Source organism: Mus caroli, chromosome 9 (genome assembly GCF_900094665.2).
Source record: "Mus caroli chromosome 9, CAROLI_EIJ_v1.1, whole genome shotgun sequence".
NCBI classification, from domain to species: Eukaryota; Metazoa; Chordata; class Mammalia; order Rodentia; family Muridae; genus Mus; species Mus caroli.
The window spans coordinates 96,477,811-96,497,307 of record NC_034578.1 but is presented as its reverse complement, the minus strand read 5'-3'; the positions used below and the strand labels follow the sequence as shown (position 1 = coordinate 96,497,307).

Genomic DNA, 19,497 nt, shown 5'->3' with positions numbered 1-19,497 from the left:
GAAAGAAAGAAAGAAAGAAAGAAAGAAAGAAAGAAAGAAAGAAAGAAAGAAAGAAAGAAAGAAAGACCCTATCCCCTTCCCCGGCCTGTATTTTTTTGAATTATAATTATTTTATGTGTATGGGTGTTTGGCCTGTATATATGTGTATGCGCCATCTGTGTGCCTGGTGCACGTGGAGGCCAGAAGACTGTCAGGTCCCCTGGGCACTGGAATTAGAGATGGCTGTGAGCTGCTGTGTGAGTATTGGAAATTGAACCCAAATCCTGTATAAGAACAGCCAGTATGTGTGAGCCGAGTTCTCTCTTTCCCCTGCGTGTACGCTTTGCCTTTTCTGGAATACAGTGTATTTGGAGTCGCCTCGTTAGTGGCTGTATGGAGTCTCTTTAGACTGGCTTCCTTCCCTAACTTTAGTCTTACACATTTAAGGCTCCTCACTTTGCTGGCATGGTAGTTTGTGTCTTAGTACCAGATACTATTTCATTATCTGTATCTTTCAGGGATTAGTTTTTCTCTCTACCTGCTGAAGAACATCTTGGTTCCTCCCAACCTTCAGCAATTAAAAAACAAAGTTTATACTGCTATAAACAGCAGGGTCTTGTGTGGATTGTGGATGGCGTCATCGGATGGCTTGGGTAAATGCCCCAGGGTGCACTGCAGAATCAGGTGTTGAAAAGGGCTTTAGTTTTAGAAGGAGCTGCCAGACTGTCTTCCAAAGTAGGAACTTCATCATGCATTCCCAGGGATTGAACCCGGGGTCTAGCCCAGACAAGCACTCTTCACAACTCCTCGCCTTAAGCTAGACAAACACTCTGCACGCGAGCTCTGCTCCCTGTCAAAGATCCGCGGACTTCGTCAGCTTGTCCCTAGGCTCCAGGGTTGGTTTGTTTGATCGGTGCTTGGTTTTGGGGCAATGCAATCGCTGTCTTGACTACTATATATTTAGCATGTTTTAAGATTAATATTTATTTTATTGTGTAAGAGTGTTTTGCCTGCATGTATGTGTGTACCGTGTGGGTTCAATGCCCACTGATGCTAAAAGAAGGTGTCAGACCCCCCTGGAACTGGACATAAAATACATAAATGTAATTTAAAAAAAAAACTTAAAACAAAAAAGACAAACAACAAAAAGGAAACACATATTTCACAAGTTAAAGCCAGCACTGATTCCTTAGGTTCATCCAATGTAAATAAATCCGTTTTACATATAAATCTAAGAATTCCAGGAAAGTATGCTGAAGTTTATTTCAGCATTATGGGAAACATAAAGCCGACTGTGGGTCCCCCTGTGGAAACATCACTAGACTGGGCATCAGTTCCCAGACCCCAGGGGCCGGAGTCTCCTGCTGATGGCTCCAGCCTCAAGCTCCCCCAGTGTAAATGTACAGCTTCCTTAAATAAAATCTCCAATAGCTTAGAACAGGGCTCCTAGGTCTGATAAAAGACGGGGAGAGCATTAATCCTGCAAGGCACGTTCGCAAAGTGTGCATGTTTATGAAAAATGCTGTAACTGACGTCCAACTGACGTCTTTGACAACAAGAATGTTGTCAAAGTGTGGGTCACAACCCATTACCCCAGGCAGGGCCTGCCATCCTCAGTAGAAATTAAAGATTCAAATTAGTGGAAAGCAGAAGGTGCTCACTGTCCACGTTTGGAAAGGGGACAAGGAGATGCAGGGAACCCCAAAGTCAGTCTTCAGTCCTGAAGGGAGACTAAAGTTTAAACAGAGGAATGTAAACAGGTCTGGTTAAGGTGTGGTCCCAACTACCACAGACTCATCCTCCTCCAGCCTTAGCCTGACAGTTCCGAAGGAATCTTGTAAGGAGACACGTTCCCCTCTAGCTGGTGGCTGTTCCTTCTCCAGGTGAGATTCCTGGGGAAATTCTCATTTCTTTATGGTCCATTGTTTCTATAGACCAATATATTGAGAGATTCATGGACCTGTTTAGATTGTCTTCATTTCTGCCAGACCTATAGGTCATTTTATTATCTTAGAATGTCAGTTGCAGCCCGAGAAATGGATGGCACCAGACTGTTTACAGAGTTTTTCAAATATTTTGAAATTTATAAAACAGACGTCTAGGGTACTTTGCTTTTGGCATTTGTGATGACAGAGGCCAGATGAGCCATCTATCAGAATGTGAATTTTAGCCCAGAGGGAAGATCCTGTTGATCAAGTATTCAAGTATTCCTCTGTGGGAATTATTCTAGATATTGTGGTGGTGTAAAACTTCAGAATAATTTTCCATGATGGATATTTTTTTCTGACAGGAATCTGTGATCTAACAGTCTTCCACACCGGCTGACAGAGCTGCCAAGCCTCTGTTTTTATTGCCTGGTATTGTAGGATGACTTCAGATATAGTCTTGATTTAGTGCCTAGGGGCCAGCTCAGTGTGGGGTCTTTTTGAAGCACTTGGTCCTCCTGGGCCAGACTTGTACTGTTTGCTTTGGCCTCTCCCAGCTGGTTCTGTCTGGTTTATTCAGTTTGGCAGGAATGCGAGGCTGCAGGACTAGAGGTGTGTTTCAGGCGCTGTGCCATTTCCAGGTGCTGGGCCGTCTCAGCTTGTATTTCCTCTTTCCCCTTCTCTCTGCGCTTTAAGATTTAGCAGTTGCTTCTAATCAGACTGTAAAGCATTGTTGAAACGCTGCTGTTCTTTGGCATATCTGGAGGCAAATTCTCATTCCCTTCATCACCCCACATTCTTGGAGATATCCAGGTAGCTCCTCGGGTGTCTTTCTCAGCCGCCTCCTTCCCTCGGCTCTTCGTAGCCTGTACAGTAACTTTCCCTTCTAGAGCTGTTGTGTTTCCTGATGGGTGCCATCTCAGAGAGATGCCTTTCTGCTACCACTTTCTGCCACTTTCTTAGCCCTTGTAGCTTGAAAACCCTTGCTTCAGAACACTACACTATAGCTACCATGGAGGGGGGAACTTTAGGGGTATTCCGCAAATGTGTGCCCTGAGTCCAAGCGTGTACCAGGGCAGCTTCGGTGTTCATTATGAGTGGCTGCTGAGGGGCCAGTGCTAATGTGGAGGAACCCCACCTCATGCACTGTCGTGTCCGAATCGGGGAAGTTTTCACAGCTCCTGGTTAAGGGGGTCCCCACTCTGTGTATCTAGTGTGGAAGCTGCACACTGCCCTGGTGCCACTGGGGCTGCCCTGAGCAGTTTAAGACTTAGGAACGAGCTTCCCAATAGCTTCTCCCTGGCCTCTAGGGTGGCATGAGAAGTGCACTATCAGCTTTTGAGGAGGAAGCTGTGCCCTTGGGGTCCCATCTTACTTTGGCCTTTTTGGAATCGGGGGAGTTACTGTCTTCAAGTACTTTATCCTCTCAACCGTCACCACCCTCTCTGGCCGACTAGTCTCTCTGTCTTGCCCCTGTTAGTCTCAAGGTCTCAGGCTAGATCTGAGATGTCCCATGTTAGGTCTCTAGGTCTCAGGCTGGCCTGAGATGTCTAGAAATGATCCCAGACTGGGCCAATAGGAAGATTTCTGGTGGTTTGATAAAGACCAGCACGCCTCGGGAACTCGTGAAACCAGTTCCAATCTGTCCCAAAAGGTCATTTCTCTTCTGACAGAAGGGACATATGGCTCTACTGAAATATACCTGTGGCTGCAGAGCAAAGCCTAGGTCGGCCTCTGGCCTCCCTCAGTCCCTGCTCACAAGTACTTGTCATACATTTCACAGTCCCTACCCTGAGTGCTCTCAGCTCAGACCCCCACTCTCTTTATGTCTCCCACTTGTTCCTCTACTTGTTATGCCCCCCCCCCCATTCTCTATGTCCTCCCACTCATGTCCCCTACTCTTTGTGTCCCTGTCTTAGTTAGGGCTTTACTGCTGTGCACAGACACCATGATCTAAGCAACTCTTGTAAGGACAACATTTCATTGGGGCTGGCTTACAGGTTCAGAGGTTCAGTCCAGTATCATCAAGGTTGGATCATGGCAGCCTGCAGGCAGCAATGGTGTAGGAGGGACTGAGAGTTCTACATCTTCATCTGAAGGCTGCTAGTGGAAAGCTGACTTCCAGGCAGCTAGGATGAGGGTCTTAAGCCCACAACCACATGTGACACACCTACTTCAACAGGGATACCTTCTAATAGTGCCGCTCCCTGGGCTGAACATATACACACCATCACAAGGCTGAAGAGGTGGCTCAGCAGTTAAGAGCACTGGCTGCTCTTCCAGAGGTCCTTGGTTCAATTCCCAGCAACCACATGGTGGCTCACAACCATTTATAAAGGGATCTGGTGCCCTCTTCTGGCATGCAGGTGTACATGCAGCACAGAAATCATCCACATAAAATAGACAAAATACACACCATCACAGTCCCCCACTGTCTATGTCCCCCACTCTGTATGTCCTCTACTTTTTATGTCCCCCAGACTTTATCTTCCCACTCTGTATGTCCCCCACACCTGCTATTCTCACTATTCTTTCCTGTAATTTGAAGTAAATTTTGCCTAAAATCAGTACATCTAATTCTTTTGGCAATTGTTGGCCAGATAAATCTTTCTCCATACCTTCAAAGTGGGAATTAAAAAAAAACAACATATGTAATTGAATCTTATCGGTATGTTTTAAAATTCTTTACAACAAAAAATTTAAAAGATAGTTTTTTTTTTTTTATTGTTTTGCTTTTTTTGTTTATTTGCTGTATGTCTGTCTGTGCGTTGCTCTCAGAAACCAGAAGAGGGCATCAGATCCCCTAGATTTGGAGTTAACAGATGGTTGCGAGCTGCCCCACGTGAACACTAGGACCCAAACTCAGGTACTCTGAAAGAGCAGCCAGTGATTTTAACTGCTGAGCCATCTCTCCAGTGTTTTAGAAGTTTTTAATCCCAACCTGGAGTTCCTACCCTGCTTTAGATCATTTAGTTCCCAGATAAGCCTTAATCAGCACTAGAGCTGGGCACATATCTACCCTCTATGCTGTTAAGATCAATTTTCCTATGGATAACTCTGAGTTATTATTTGCTATATTTCCGCTGAGCTGCTCTTAACTCCAACTGGCATGCTTTCTGGGCTGCTTACCATGGCTTCTCTCTCCCCCCCCACCCCCACCCTTTGTGGTTCTCTTCCAACCCTAAACCAGGGAGCCCTAGACCCCGCCTATATCTCTTCTGCCCCGCTATTGGCTGTCAATATCGGTATTAATAACTTGAGGTGCAAGGTCACATAGCATCACTTGGGTTTAAGTGGGGACTCTCATTTCTGGGGCAACCAGGTCTTGGGGGCGATACTTAGCGTCATAATACATAGCAAAAGACTCCAGCCCCATAAGACAGCTTCTTGCTCCGAAGTCCAGGCTGTTTGCAAGTTTAAGACCTTTGAATTTAGCCTCTCAGGGCTGTTACCGGGGATTAAGGTCTTAGCTGATGTTTCAAGGTTCATAGCTTCTTAGGCAAGAATAAAATAATGGCTCACACAGATTAACAAAAATGGTAATGTAATGTCACTCAAAGTAAAGCAAAGATACAGACCAGAAATACACGGTTAAGATTGACAGAGGATTGTGGGAGTGGAGGTACTGAAGACCTCCATAATTGTTTGGGCTTTGATGGGGTTCAAGGGAAGGAGGAGTGTGTTTCCTAAGGGATATAGTTTGGGTGGTTCTTCATTTTAAAAACTTTTAAGAAAGTTTATTTTATTTTATATGTGTGTATACTTTGACTGCATGTATGTCTGTGCACAGCATGCATGTAGTACTTAGGGTGGCCAGAAGAGGGCATCAGCTACCTAGAACTGTGCTCTTAACCACCTAACCTCTCCATTGCCTGGTTTCCTGTTTTAATTAACAAATATAGTTCCATTTTCAGAAGGCATATACCTTCTGATAATGCAATTGATTTTAATCGTGTGCATGACAAATTATGCAGAGGCATAAGATGGTAAATGGGAGATTCCCCCCAGGCAAACACGATTGACTTCGTGTGCATGTATCCACAGATCTCCATCTTTTTTCTCTTTTCTTTTCCTTTTTAGACAGGATTTCTCTGGCTAGCCCTAGCTGTCCTGTAACTCACTCTGTAGACCAGGCTGGCCTTGAACTCAGAAATATGCCTGCCTCTGCCTCCCAAGTGCTGGGATTAAAGGTGTGCACCACCACTGCCTGGCTAGTTCTTTTCTTTTTAAAATTATTATCAATAATATTCTATGAACACTTACAAATCAGTGCGTATGTAGTGGGAAAGGCCTTACTGGTATGATTCTAAACAAGGACATAACAACATAGAAGATACACAAGACACACAGACATACACAGACAGACACTTACACACTTTGTAACACTGCATGTTTTTCTGTTATCTCCCTAGGTAAATTCATATTCCAGCAAGAGCCTTAGAGCTGTTGATGAATTTTAATGAGGAACATCTTTATAAACAAGAACAGGAAAAAGTACTCAGAGAGCTAATGATCTTTACATGTTAACTCATAATTGCAGCTTTAAGTGAAAGGCCNTATCTATTGGTGTCTTTTCATTGTCCCTTGGGTATACTGTAAGAAGCAACATTTGACTTTAAAAAGTTAGCCTCGGATATCTGTATTAATGAGATCACTGGTGCATGGCAGTTGGCCTCATGATCAAGCAGGATCAAACTGACAGCAGTACTTGCTCTCACTAATGTGTGGGCATCCCTGGATAGATTGCGATGATCAACTGCTTTAAAGCCTATACCAAGTGGGCCGTGGTGATGCAAGACTTTAATCCCAGCACTTAGGAGGCAGAGGCAGGCAGATCTCTTGTGAGTTTAAGGCCAGTCTGGTCTACAGAGGGAGTTTCAGGATAGCCAGGTCTAAACAGAGAAACCCATCTCAATAAACAAACAAAAATAATTCATAATCAATTTAAATGTACCTGCGGATGGGAATATTCAGCCTGAAAAATTCAAGTGTTCTCCTTTTAAGTATTTACTTTGGTTTTTATTTTATCTTATTTTATTTTATTTTGAGACAGGGTCTTACTATGTAGCCTAGCCCTGGCTTTCCTGGAACTCACTATGTAGACCAGACTGGCCTTGAACTCAGAGATTACCCTTCTCTCTGGCTCAAGTGCCGGGCTTAAAGGCATGTGCTACCATGCCCAGCTTGGTCTTCTTAAATTTATGAGAGCTTATGACCTAGAGAACATTAAACATAAAACAGCAGGAAAAAAAAACAACAACAAAAACAAACAAAAACCCAGACATTTAAAGATGCAATATCAGACTATTCTTTTTTCTTAGTTTGTCAATGTCAGTGGAGAGAACTAACACACACGCACGGGCACACACGCGCGTGCGCACACAAACACACACCCACACCCCATCCATTAACAACACAGACAGAATAATATTAACTGATGATTTGGATAGGGGATTTACTGCAGGATTGCTTATTTAGTAAGAGACTAGAAATTTGTGTGATCACTTAAATTATGCCAAGCTGTGGCAATTAGTTATGGAAAATCTACAGTATTCGTGGATACTTAAGGTATTATATATTTTGTTTTTAAAAATAAGGAAAATTTGGTTGAAAATAATATGCGCAGGACATGGCTACAAAGAATTGTGTCAAAAGAAAAATGTTTGTAAGAGAAAATATGTTAGACATATCAAATGTCTCTGGAAAGACAGATGAGAGCCTGAAGTGGCCGCTTTTCAGGATGGAGTTTGGAGATTTGGAAATCAGAGATATAGCTTCATTTTCCATTGCCTCCACTCTGTGTAAACGTTTTACATGAAGTAGAAGCTGCATAGGAAAGTCTGGTATAGTGGTGCACACCTGTAATCCTAGCATTTATGAGGTAGAGGCCTCATAAATGATCTAGAGTTTGAAGTCAGTGTGGGCTTCATAACCAGCCAGTACCTCAGCCTCTCAGTCAGTTGTCTGTCTGTATGTCTGTCTATCTGTTTCTCTCTCTCCCCATTCCCTTCCTTTTCCTGCTGCCCCCTCAGTCATACCAGAACACTGGCTAATGGGTTTTTACAGAAACAGTCTCACTTAAGGTAGTTCACTGTACCGTCTTTTTGCCTCAGTGTCTTCATGGAAGTGTGGTCTTGTAGCAGTTTTTACAAGTTTTAATGACAGAATCCTGGGAAGAGCTACAAGGTAAACACATAGTATATGAACTCCCAAGTCAGGACGACCTGTGACCCTAGGTTTGCCACACTGCAGGTCAATGTATTGAGACTGAAGCAGACAGCAGTGTTCTTCTGAGAATAGTGTCTTAGTCAGTGTTCTGTTGCTGTGAAGAGACACCATGACCACAGCAACTCTTACAAAAGAAAGCCTTTAATTGGGGCTTGCTTACGGTTTCGGGGATTTAGTCCATGGTCGTTATCCAGGGAGCACGGCAACATCCAGACACGGTGCTGAAGATGGAGCTACATCATGATCCACGGGCAGGAGGAAGAGAGAGACTCTGGCCTCAGCAAGGGCTTTTGACTCCTCAGAGCTCACTCCCAGTGACACTTTTTCTCCAACAAAGCCACACCTCTTAATCCTTTCAAACAGTGCTGCTCTCTGGTGACCAAGTATTCAAATCTGTGAGTCTCTGGGGGGCCATTCTCATTTAAACCATCACCCTGTGGCTCAGAAAGCAAGTCTTCAGCCTGTGGGCATCTAGAGTCCCAGCCTCTTCCTGCCACTCTCCTCTGTCTCCTCCCCTGCCTTTGTGGTCTTGGTGCGTGAGTTCTGAGTAGCTATGGTGACTTGACTTTGACACTGTGAACATCTGATTTCAGGACACATCCTACCTGTTTATCACTGGCCCTGAAGTTGTGAAGTCTGTTACCAATGAGGATGTCACTCAAGAGCAGCTGGGTGGTGCCAAGACCCACACCACTGTGTCAGGTGAGAGGTGTGAACGTGGCCTCCCTCCTTTCCGCAGGTGAGAAGAAGGCGTTGCCGGGCAGAGTGGTGAAAGTTATTTTTAAAAACTACCACTTCACTGACAGCACTTACCTAGGAAGACATTGATTTACACCCACAGAAGTGGTAGGCAGATTGCAGTCTCAGACTTAAGTGGTAGGCTATTACTAATATCCCACACCCGTACCCCCAGGCTGCTCACATGCTAGGCTAGCAATTCTCTGCAGTCTGTCATCTGTAAAGTGATATTGGGACTGTCTGGGTGGTCATAAGTAGGTGTGATTTATATACTTTCAGCAGAACTTGCAAAGGAACGCTCTGGGATGCTATCTTGGGACTTTTACTTTTGGCTTTGAGGAAAAAGTTATTTCAGTTACACCCTACTGCACACTGAGGATTCTAGCTGCCGGAAGTATGTGCAGTCATGAGCCAACTTTATTTCTGGGTGTCTTAGTTAGGGTTTTACTGATGTGAACAGACACCATGACCAAGGTTAACCCTTACAAAGACAACATTGACTTGGGGCTGGCTGGCTTACAGGGTCAGAGGTACAGTCCATTATCATCAAGGTGGGAGCATCCAGGCAGGCGTGGTGCAGGAGGAGCTGAGAGTTCTACATCTTCATCTGAAGGCTGCTAGGAGAAGACTGACTTCCAGGCAGCTAGGATGAGGGTCTCAAAGACCACACCCACAGTGACACACCTACCCCAACAGGGCCATACTTGATTGTGCCACTTCCTAGGCCAAACACATTCAAACCACCAAACTGTGTATTTGCTAATTTTGGACAGTTCATATAAGTGGGGTCATACAACAATGCTGTCATTTAAATTTGTTCATAGTGTATATTTATTGTACCAAATGTTTCCATGTCTACATTTTTGTATGTGTCTATTGGGTACTCTGCTCATATCTATCCCATTTCCCTCTCTTGTCTCTCTTTATTGATTTTTTTTTTCTTCTCAGACTGCCTCTTGTCAGCTCCCATGCCGGTCATGTGTGTGTGTACACTACATTTTGTGTGAATGTGACAAAGGGGACACCACAGTATCCATGTGGGGATTGGGGGGCAACTGGTGGGAATTGGTTCTCTCTTTTTACATGTGGCCCCTCGGATCAAGCTCAGATTGTCTGATTTGGTCACAAGTGGCTTTTCTTGTTGAACCATCTCAGTGACCCATGGTATATGTTTTTTGAAAGTCTAGGTTCCACAGAAAACATTTTTTTTAAAGGGGGGATGGGCACGGAAGGGGAGGTATGGGGAAATGATATAATTATATTTTCAAATTTAAAAAGTGTTATTTAGTCTTTTGTGACTGTTTTTTTGTTTTGTTTTTTGTTTTTGTTTTTGTTTTGTTTTGTTTTGTTTTTCGAGACAGGGTTTCTCTGTGTAGCCTTGGCTGTCCTGAAACTCACGCTGTAGACCAGGCTGGCCTTGAACTCAGAAATCCACCTGCCTCTGCCTCCCGAGTGCTGGGATTAAAGGCGTGGGCCACCACTGCCTGGCAACTGGTTACTTTTACTGGTATACTTTTTTACATTTATTTTTTCTTTTGAGACAGTGTCTCACTGGGTCTCCTGATTGCCATGGAACTCACAAGGAGATAAGACTCTCACTTACAGTGACTGTCTTTCCTTTGCTGGGATTATCGTCTTGTGCCACTGTATCCAGTTTGTCATGTATTTTTAAACTTTGTCTGTGACAAGCCTTTGTCACATATGATTACTTCATTCCTTTCAATGGAGTAATTGTCTCATGTATAGATGTATAACTATTAATTAAATACTTTTTTTTTTTTTTTTGGTTTTTCGAGACAGGGTTTCTCTGTGTAGCCCTGGCTGTCCTGGAACTCACTCTGTAGGCCAGGCTGGCCTCGAACTCAGAAATCCGCCTGCCTCTGCCTTCCAAGTGCTGGGATTAAAGGCGTGCGCCACCACCGCCCTGCCTGCCTCAGCTTCTTGAGTGCTGGGATTATAGGTGTAGGCTACCATTCACTTTTTTCATTCTTTTTCCCCAGTAATGAAGACTACACCAAGGTCATTCATAATGTTAGACAACTGGTGTACCACTGAGCCCACGGCCCAGCCCTAACATGCCTTGTTTATTATGGTTAGACGTGTGTCTTCTAACATATATATGTTGTGTTATGACATAATATCCCGTTATAAACATTTGTGTGGGAGCTTTTGTGTGACATTTTTATTTCTTGCTGGCACAGGCTCGGGTATGAGTGGAAGAGCTGTTGATCTTTTTGAGGATCTGCCAGACTGCCTTCCAGAATGTTGTGCCAGTTTATAAATATTTTTTGAATAATAGGATTCAGTCTTGTCGAGAATACTCCTTTCTCATTTATCAGCTCGTCAGCGAGCGCCTGTATCTGAAGCCTTGAGCTTGCTGCTAGGAATGTGTCTGTGGAGACAACATAACCTCTGACCTCATGACAGGCAATGTCCGATATGAGGACATCAAGTAGTGCATTTCAAGTAAAATGGCCTGTGGGAAAGAACAGGGTTGATGAGGTTGAACCGTGGGCAAGGGTAGGGCTCACCATGAGGGTGCTAGCTGAAGGGACTTAAAGGGCTTCCCTGTGTCTGTCAAGGGAGACGCACCCAGGCATGGGCAATTGCTTATGCAAAGCCATGGGGTTGAAGAGGGATTGGCTTCGTGATGAACAGCAGGGAGGTTGACTTGTGTGGTTTCACACACAAATCTCCCTCTGGCATCGCTGAAGACGGAGATACTATGGGGCCCTGGTGGAAACAGATGGTCTGAGTGAGGCAGACCTGGAACAGGTCTGCTAGGCCCTTGTTTGGCTGGTTTTTATTTCCAAACACTTCCAGAACTAGGCTTGACCCCTCAATGTAAGCCCCACTGTGTGCCAGGGGCACCTTTCTCAGTGAGGCAGTGAGCAGCTGTGGGGGAGAGCTGGCGTAGAGTCGTGTCTCACTCTTTACAGAGCAGTGAAGCGTGGAGCATCTTACCCTATAGTGCAGAGAATGGGAGGGCATGGGCTGGCAAGGCAGAGAATAGGCTCTGACAAGGGGCATGGATGCCCATCCTGGACAGGACCGAGGACAGAGCTGCCAGCTTGGTTGGTGGCAGCCAAGCTGGAGAAGCCCATGAACATCTACATACATCATCTGTAGGTGACCATCAGCTTTTGGACCTTCCATCCTCTCTGTGTTCTCAGGTGTGGCCCACAGAGCTTTCAACAATGACGTCGATGCTCTGTGTAACCTGCGTGAATTCTTCAACTTCCTGCCCCTCAGCAGTCAAGACCCGGCTCCCATCCGAGAGTGCCATGACCCCAGGTGGGTGGTAGCGAGCTTACCATTTTCTGGCTTTCTGGGCCTCTCTGTCCTGACAGGGCCTCGGGTCAGTTTGGAGTATGTTGTGGAGTATGTCCACAAGGTCCCAGCTATGGTGAAGATGGGGGGGCATCTGGGGACAGGAGCAGTTGTTGGTGATTTCCTTACTTCTCTAGTCTCTGATGGGTCGCTCTGGGGGCAGGAGAGACCACAGATTTTGCTAAGGCTTTTGAGTTGTCTAAAAATGGAGATGGAAGATTTTTTTTTTCCAGTCTTGATAAGGAACAACCTAAGTGCTGTAAAAGCATGCATGTCCTTAAGGACATGTGTTTGTGTGCACTGTCTGGCTGTGGGCAGTGTGTTGCTGACCACCTTGTAAGCTGCTGGATTCTCCAGGGAAGTGGGCACAAGCTCTGTCTTGATATCCCTGCTGTGCCAGAGAAAGAGTCACGGGAAGGGTATGACAGGGCTGTAGTGATTGTGTCCAACAGGCCTGCAGCTTTGTTGCTTAGTGGGGCTGTGGATGGTTAACCTGTTGGGGGGCGAGATCCACCTGTTTCTTTGCTCTTCTGTCTTAGATGCTGCAGGAAGTTAGAGAGGAGTTCCCAGGCTTTGTCCTGTTCTCTACAGTGGTCCTTTAGAGACTGTGCTGTGTCTCCAGCATAGGAACCATTCTGGAAGGGCAAAGGCAAACAAAAGAACTATAGTCAATAGTAATTTCTCTCTCTCTCTCTCTCTCTCTCTCTCTCTCTCTCTCACATGTTAGAATTGCACTCAGGTCTGTCTAGTGACATGGTGGCAGGCAGTGAGGACACATTACCCAGTCAGTGTGCTGTTTCCTTCATCTCCTTCTCAGCTCCCACAGGAGGACAGTGGTTTCTACACTCATTCCATCTGCTTCCTTTCTAGTGACCGTCTGGTTCCTGAGCTGGACACAGTTGTCCCTTTGGAGTCAAGCAAAGCCTACAACATGCTGGACATCATCCACGCAGTGAGTGCCCTGCCCTGTCCTGTCTTGCTTGCCCTAGCTCAACCTCAGCCACGGTCATTGTGCGTGTGCTTAGTGGGTTGTGTTTGGCTTGGTCTCATCGTTTGCACAGGTGGGAAATGCAGTGGTCAAGAACTACTAGACAGGATGTTCTGGCAGGGGTTGGTGGCTGTGACATCATAAGAGCTCAGATAGACTTGAGGGTTGGACCCGCAGAGATCAGGGACTTTAGAAGGCATTGAGGTGCACAGAATTGATGCCATATCCTGGTCTAGAGTGAGGCAGGGTTGATCCTGTTGGGTGATGCTGTTGGGTGCTTCTGATCAGGTTGTGGTGTCTACCTGAAGAAAGGGGAGTGTGCATGAAGTCCAGGACGCGTATGGAGCCTCTTCCTCAGTGCAGCGATGCACTGGTTTGAGCAGTGAAGGCAGCTGTTGGACTCTGGGTGCACTTGCAGGTGGCAGCTGCACATCACTCTGCTCTCTGTAGCTCTTGCTTCTTGGCGGAATGTCAGCGATTCTGTGGGCTCAGCCTGGCCTGGAACCCATGACCTGCTTCTACTCCCTTATTCTTGGAGTGTGCAGGAATCAGCAGACATGGCCAAGCTGCCCCTTCTCATGGCTTCATCTATATCTTTGTAATAAATCTTACTATCAACTACAGGGGAACATTCACAAAAGATCTTGAATGAAGGCAGAAAGAAAACATTAATTTCAATAAAACAAAAAATTACAAATAATTGGCTGGTGTGGTGGGCTCAGCAGACATAAAGGTTCCTGCCACCAAGCCTAATGACCTGAGTGAGCGAGCCCCAGGACCTCATGGGAAAAAGAGAGCTGACTCCCACAAGTTATCTGACCTCCATATATAAGCTGTGGCGCGTTTACGTGTGTGTGTGTGTGTGTGTGTGTGTGTGTGTGTGTGTGCGTGTGNCGTGTGTGTGTGTGTGTGTGTGTGTGTGTGTGTGTGTGTGCGTGTGCGTGTGCGTGTGCGTGTGTGTGTGTCACTGTAAAAGTAACTGTTATTTGCCTGAAGTCATTGTCATTTCTGAGACTTATTCCTCAGTAAGCTCACCCTTTCTAGCTCTTTCTGAACTCTGGCTATCTGGTTCAAGTCAGTTGTTCTGGTTCAAACTCCTCTCCAGCCTGACTGATTCAAACTGGCTTCTCTCTGCATCTGACTTTTTGCTCTGCTTGACCTCAAACTAACTCTAGCAATCTGTTCTAATAGTCCTAGCTCCTCCTTATCCTCTGGCTTCAACTGCCTCTACTGAACGGCACGAACTCAGCTCCACTGCACTGACGCATTGAACTCAGCTCACAACCATCTGTCACTCTAGCTCCGAGGGTCTGATGATCTTCTCGCTCCTCGGGCACTGCCTGCATGTGGCAGGCACATACATACATGTGGTACACATATGTACATGTACACCAAACACTCATACACATAAAATAAAAATAAATCTAAGGTATCTGAAAGTTATAAACAATACAGTTCTAAACTGGAGATTCTTAACTATTGAAACAAAAGTACCCCAATACCTGTTAGACAGAAAGAACTATGTTAGACAGTTGCTAGAGGAAGAAGGGGATATGTACCAAATGCAGAATTCAAACACTGAAGGAAAACACTGTGTCTCAAAACTTCCGGACTGTGCTTCAAACACCGACAGAAGAACCTATGTCTTGAAACAACAGTAAAAATGGCAGAAATGAGGGCAAACTTAGTTTTCATTTTAAAAAAATGTAGGGACCCTTCCATGGAAAACACCCTAAATACATCACAGCAAATGAAGAAAAGGATGATATAGGAGGTGAGTCAGGGGTGCACTTAAGCGAATGAGACATGCCCTTGTTCCTTAGCATGGGTTAGCACAAAATGCCAGTTCCTCCTAAGTTCATAATTTGAAGGCAGTCTGAATAAACACTTCTATAGAACCAGACACATTTATACATAAGTGCACAGATTGCTGGGAATGTGCTGCAAAAGCTACAAGTGGGAAAAGCCGTGTCTGTGGAAAAGCTTTACAACTACAACAGTGAGCGACAGACCAGCGGCGTGGAACTGAGGAGCTAGAGAGAGACCCAGGAGAGTTTCAGTGGATGATAAAAATAGATTCATGCCTAGGAGCAAGGTTGCTTTTCTTAATAAAAGACACTGTGACAACTGGAGGGCCACTTGGGAGGAAACAGACTGTACATCACATGACAGCGGGGGGACAGCTGAGTGTGGTGCTGTAGGCGAGGTCCCAGCACTGCAGAGGATGAGGCTAAGCTGTAGGCCAGCCTGGGTGATGTAGTGAGACCTTGTCTACAAGAAAAAAAACAACGGGAAAAACAAGCAGGTCAGAATTCCATGTGAGCAGGAAACCCATGGGAACGCCACACATGAGACAGGTGCGTCACTCTATGATCTTAGGAGGTAGATAAAAGCTTTTGGATTGTGTTTCAAATCTACTTCGGCTTTAAAAAACCAAAACTAATTCCATTCTTCATAGAAGAAAGTATAAGAGCCAAAGGACAGAAAACTGGTAGAAAACATTTCCCATATCTGAAAGTATTGATATCAGTGATGCAAATTCCTACAAATCAAGAGAAGAAAAATGAAACTTGATAGAAAAATCATATAAAAATAAACCTTTGAAAAGCATATGAGAAAATATTCAAGTTCATTCATCATGGTGGAACTGTGGGTAGATGGCTCTCTTTGCCATTCAAGTGTAAGACCTGAGCTCGAAGCTCCAGAACCTGTGTAAGGTGGGACAAAGGAGCAGGTATCTATAATTCCAGCTAGTGTTCCAGATTGGAGCTGGAGCCTGGAGAATCCCTGGAAGCTCATGGACCGGCTGCTTGGTATATACAATGGCCAACTGCAAAAGATGCTGCAGAAACAAGCAATTCCCTGAGTTGGAAAGCAGCCATGGCTTGAAGAAAATGAATTGCATTGAGCTATTTCTTGAATGTCAAATTGATTAGAGGTCAAGTTTGAATGCTCTCCTTTGGCAAGCCTATGGGAAGCAGTCCCTCTCATACACTGCTGATAGGGAAAGCTGGCAATATCTAGGACCAAGGAAATAGTCCAGAGGTTGCCTTTCTTGGAATTTGTCCATCTTGTATAGTCCCCACAGTATGAAAGCATAGAGATGTTACACCACAGTTTGTAAGCACAAGAGGGTGAGAGGGTGTCCATGACCTGATGGGACCTAACTGCCAGGAGTGAAGAGATGCAGTCCCCAACCATGCAGAAAACATCGATACCTCCTTGCTGTCCATGTAAAACATGGGAGATTGTCACAAATGTAATCACAGACCAGAAATCCACTTAGAATAGATGGTGGATGGGGGAGTTACTTTGTGTAGCTGTGAGCAGAGTTACTGAGAGGCTAACTGGAAGCAAGGAAATTAATTCTGCCTCATGGTTTCATGATCTTTTTTGTTGTTGTTCTTAAAGATTTATTTATTTATTATATGTAAGTACACTGTAGCTGTCTTCAGACACTCCAGAAGAGGACATCAGATCTCGTTACAGATGGTTGTGAGCCACCATGTGGTTGCTAGGATTTGAACTCAGGGCCTTTGGGAGAGCAGGTGATGGCTCTTAACTGCTGAGCCATCGCTCCAGCCCAGTTTCATGGTCTTTATACAGACAATGGACTGAATCGACTCACACCAAAGTAGACAGGAAGTGGTATGCTGGGCACATAGGAGGGCTCCAGACAAGCCATGTCTCCATTGAGCCATTTTCTACAACTAGGTCCCTCCTCCCACCTTTCCTTGTCACTGATGCTTATCATACTAGGAAGGGATAAATCTGCTGTTCCGGTCAAAGTACTTAGGTCTATAGCTCTACAAACACCTTCATAGATACCCATCAAGGTAAGGTTTGCTAATCTCATACATTTTTATTAGTCCAATAAATTTAAGATTAATCATCACAGTGTGAGTACAGTCAAAGGGGTGAGAGAGAGATAATATATATTTTTTTTTTTTTTTGGTTTTTCGAGACAGGGTTTCTCTGTGTAGCCCTGGCTGTCCTGGCACTCACTTTGTAGACCAGGCTGGCCTCGAACTCAGAAATCCGCCTGCCTCTGCCTCCCAAGTGCTGGGATTAAAGGCGTGCGTCACTACGCCCGGCTGAGAGAGATAATATTAAACCATATGAATTTTTTATCTAGTAAAACAAACTGGAGGGTTTTGTATGTATGTGTATGTGTGTGTGTATGTATGTATATGTGTGTACACGTATTGGTTCTGGGAATTAAACTAAGAGCCCCGTGCCTGCTGGACAAGTGCCCTCCCATGGAGGTTCCTAGCCCAGATGAGTAAATTTGATTGTGCACTTTGACTATTTTACTATTTGACGACAGAAATAGCTGTAAATAAATGTTGAAGGGCTTGTGTTTAAATAGTTATGTAGATTGTCAGTCTTCTAACCATTTTTTCTGTGTTTGAAAAATAAGTAAGTTTGTTTTGAGGATCATAGGAGTCAGAGTTGTGTTAGATGGGGTGCGGGGGTGGGGAGGAGAAAAGGCAAACTAGAAAGCTCAAGTGAACTCAGTGCTTTAGACTAAAATTGTATATTTGTGGCAAGTCTCAGTTTCCCTGTAGATATGTGTTGGATGTGTGTTTACTGTCTAGTTCAGTTCTCTATAACATATTAGGCATGATGACACACACTGAATTTTTGTTTTGTGTTTAAAAATGGTTTCTCTGGGGCTGGCTAGATGGCTCAGCAGTTAAGAGCACTGACTGTTCTTCTGAAGGTCCTGAGTTCGAATCCCAGCAACCACATGGTGGCTCACAACTACCGGTGATGAGATCTGACACCCTCTTCTGGTGCGTCTAAAAGACAGCTACAGTGTACTTATGTGTAATAATAAATCTTTTTTAAAAAATGGTTTCTCTGTAGTTCTGGCTGTCCTGGAACTCACTTTGTAGACTAAACTGGCTTCAAACTCTGCGAACCACCTGCCTCTGCCCCTCAAGTGATGAGATTAATGGTGTGAGCCACCACCTCCCAGTGACACACACTCTTAAATGTGAATTCTAGCCTTTACATAGAAGCCTGGTTATAGGGCTGGGCAAGAAAGAAACAGAATTGAGCCTTAAATTCCAGAGGCTTGCTTTAGGACCCATTAAAAAAGAACAGATGCTTTCTTGAAGAGGTGCTCGAGGACTAACATGGACAACTTGGACATACAATAATGGCAGCAAATGTACATAATTCACAGCACAAAACTATCTATAAACCATAGTAATAGAAATTAAAAGGCAATGACATTTCCTACAGTAGAATGTTGGCTTATAAATGTAGAAGAGAAATGGGAATTGATAAGTTGACATTGACAGCTATCATAGCTGCAAGGGAGTCGGGCAAGAACCAGTAATCTTGTGAAATTGATTGGCTGGGGCACTTTTTTTTGAGATAGGATCTCTCTATAGCCCTGGATGTCTTGGAATTCACCATGTCAACCAGGATAGCCTCAGACTCACATAGATCTACCTATATCTGCCTACTCAGTTCTGGTATAAAGGCATGCACCACCACATCTGACAGTAGGCACCAAGTTTTTGATGCGATTTTGATAAAGAGCAGTAGAATATTCATTATAATTTGATTGGAAAAACAGTTGATTTGATTGAGGAGAATCCAAACAGGTCCCACCATTACAAGACAGATTGACATCATTTAATGTGAGCCACTTAGAAGTTACCACGGTGTTCCAAACATGAGGAAATCACAAACAAACCTGAACAAGAAGGTGTTCTCCACGTGGTGATTCATTCAGGGGTCATGATGGACAGGAATACTGATGGGTGAAAAAGTTAAAGGGACTTCACATTTGTGTGAGATGCTGTAGTGAAAATTAGCATCCACTGACATTGTCTGCTTTATAGATCACTGCTGCTATATCTGGGTTTGTCCTTGTCCTTAGACAGTAAGAGACTCAGATAAAAGGCTTATCTGCAATTTAGTCTTAAATGACATTATCTGCACATAGAGAAAAGAGACCGTTGTGGGAAGAGGTAATAATAATAAAATATTAGTGAGGAATCTGAGTAAAGATTCCATGGTGTGTGAGTGTGTGTGTGTGTGTGTGTGTGTGTGTGAAACAAGTTGGCCAGAAGAGGATGTTGGATCACCTGGAGCTGGACTTACAGGTAATTGCAAGCTTCCCATCATGGGTGCAGGGAAACAAACTCAGGTCCTCTGCAAGAGCAGTAAGCGATCTTAACCTCGGAGCCATTTCTCTAGCCCTTTTGTACTATTCTTGGTGATTTTGTATAAGCTTGAAATATTTTCTTTCTTTCTTCCTTCCTTTCTTTTTTTTTTTTTTTTTTTTTTTTT

At 44.4% G+C, this 19,497-nt stretch overlaps 1 protein-coding gene across 1 annotated transcript in view; it reads left to right on the top strand.

Moving 5' to 3' along the window:
- Pccb (propionyl-CoA carboxylase subunit beta) overlaps nucleotides 1-19,497 on the top strand; it is a 56,711-nt gene that overhangs the window by 27,531 nt on the left and 9,683 nt on the right. The window contains exons 7-9 of the mRNA XM_029481987.1: nucleotides 8,726-8,834; nucleotides 12,044-12,164; nucleotides 13,071-13,261. Of these exons, the coding sequence (XP_029337847.1) occupies nucleotides 8,726-8,834; nucleotides 12,044-12,164; nucleotides 13,071-13,261 (421 nt within the window). The remainder of the gene's footprint in view (nucleotides 1-8,725; nucleotides 8,835-12,043; nucleotides 12,165-13,070; nucleotides 13,262-19,497) is intronic.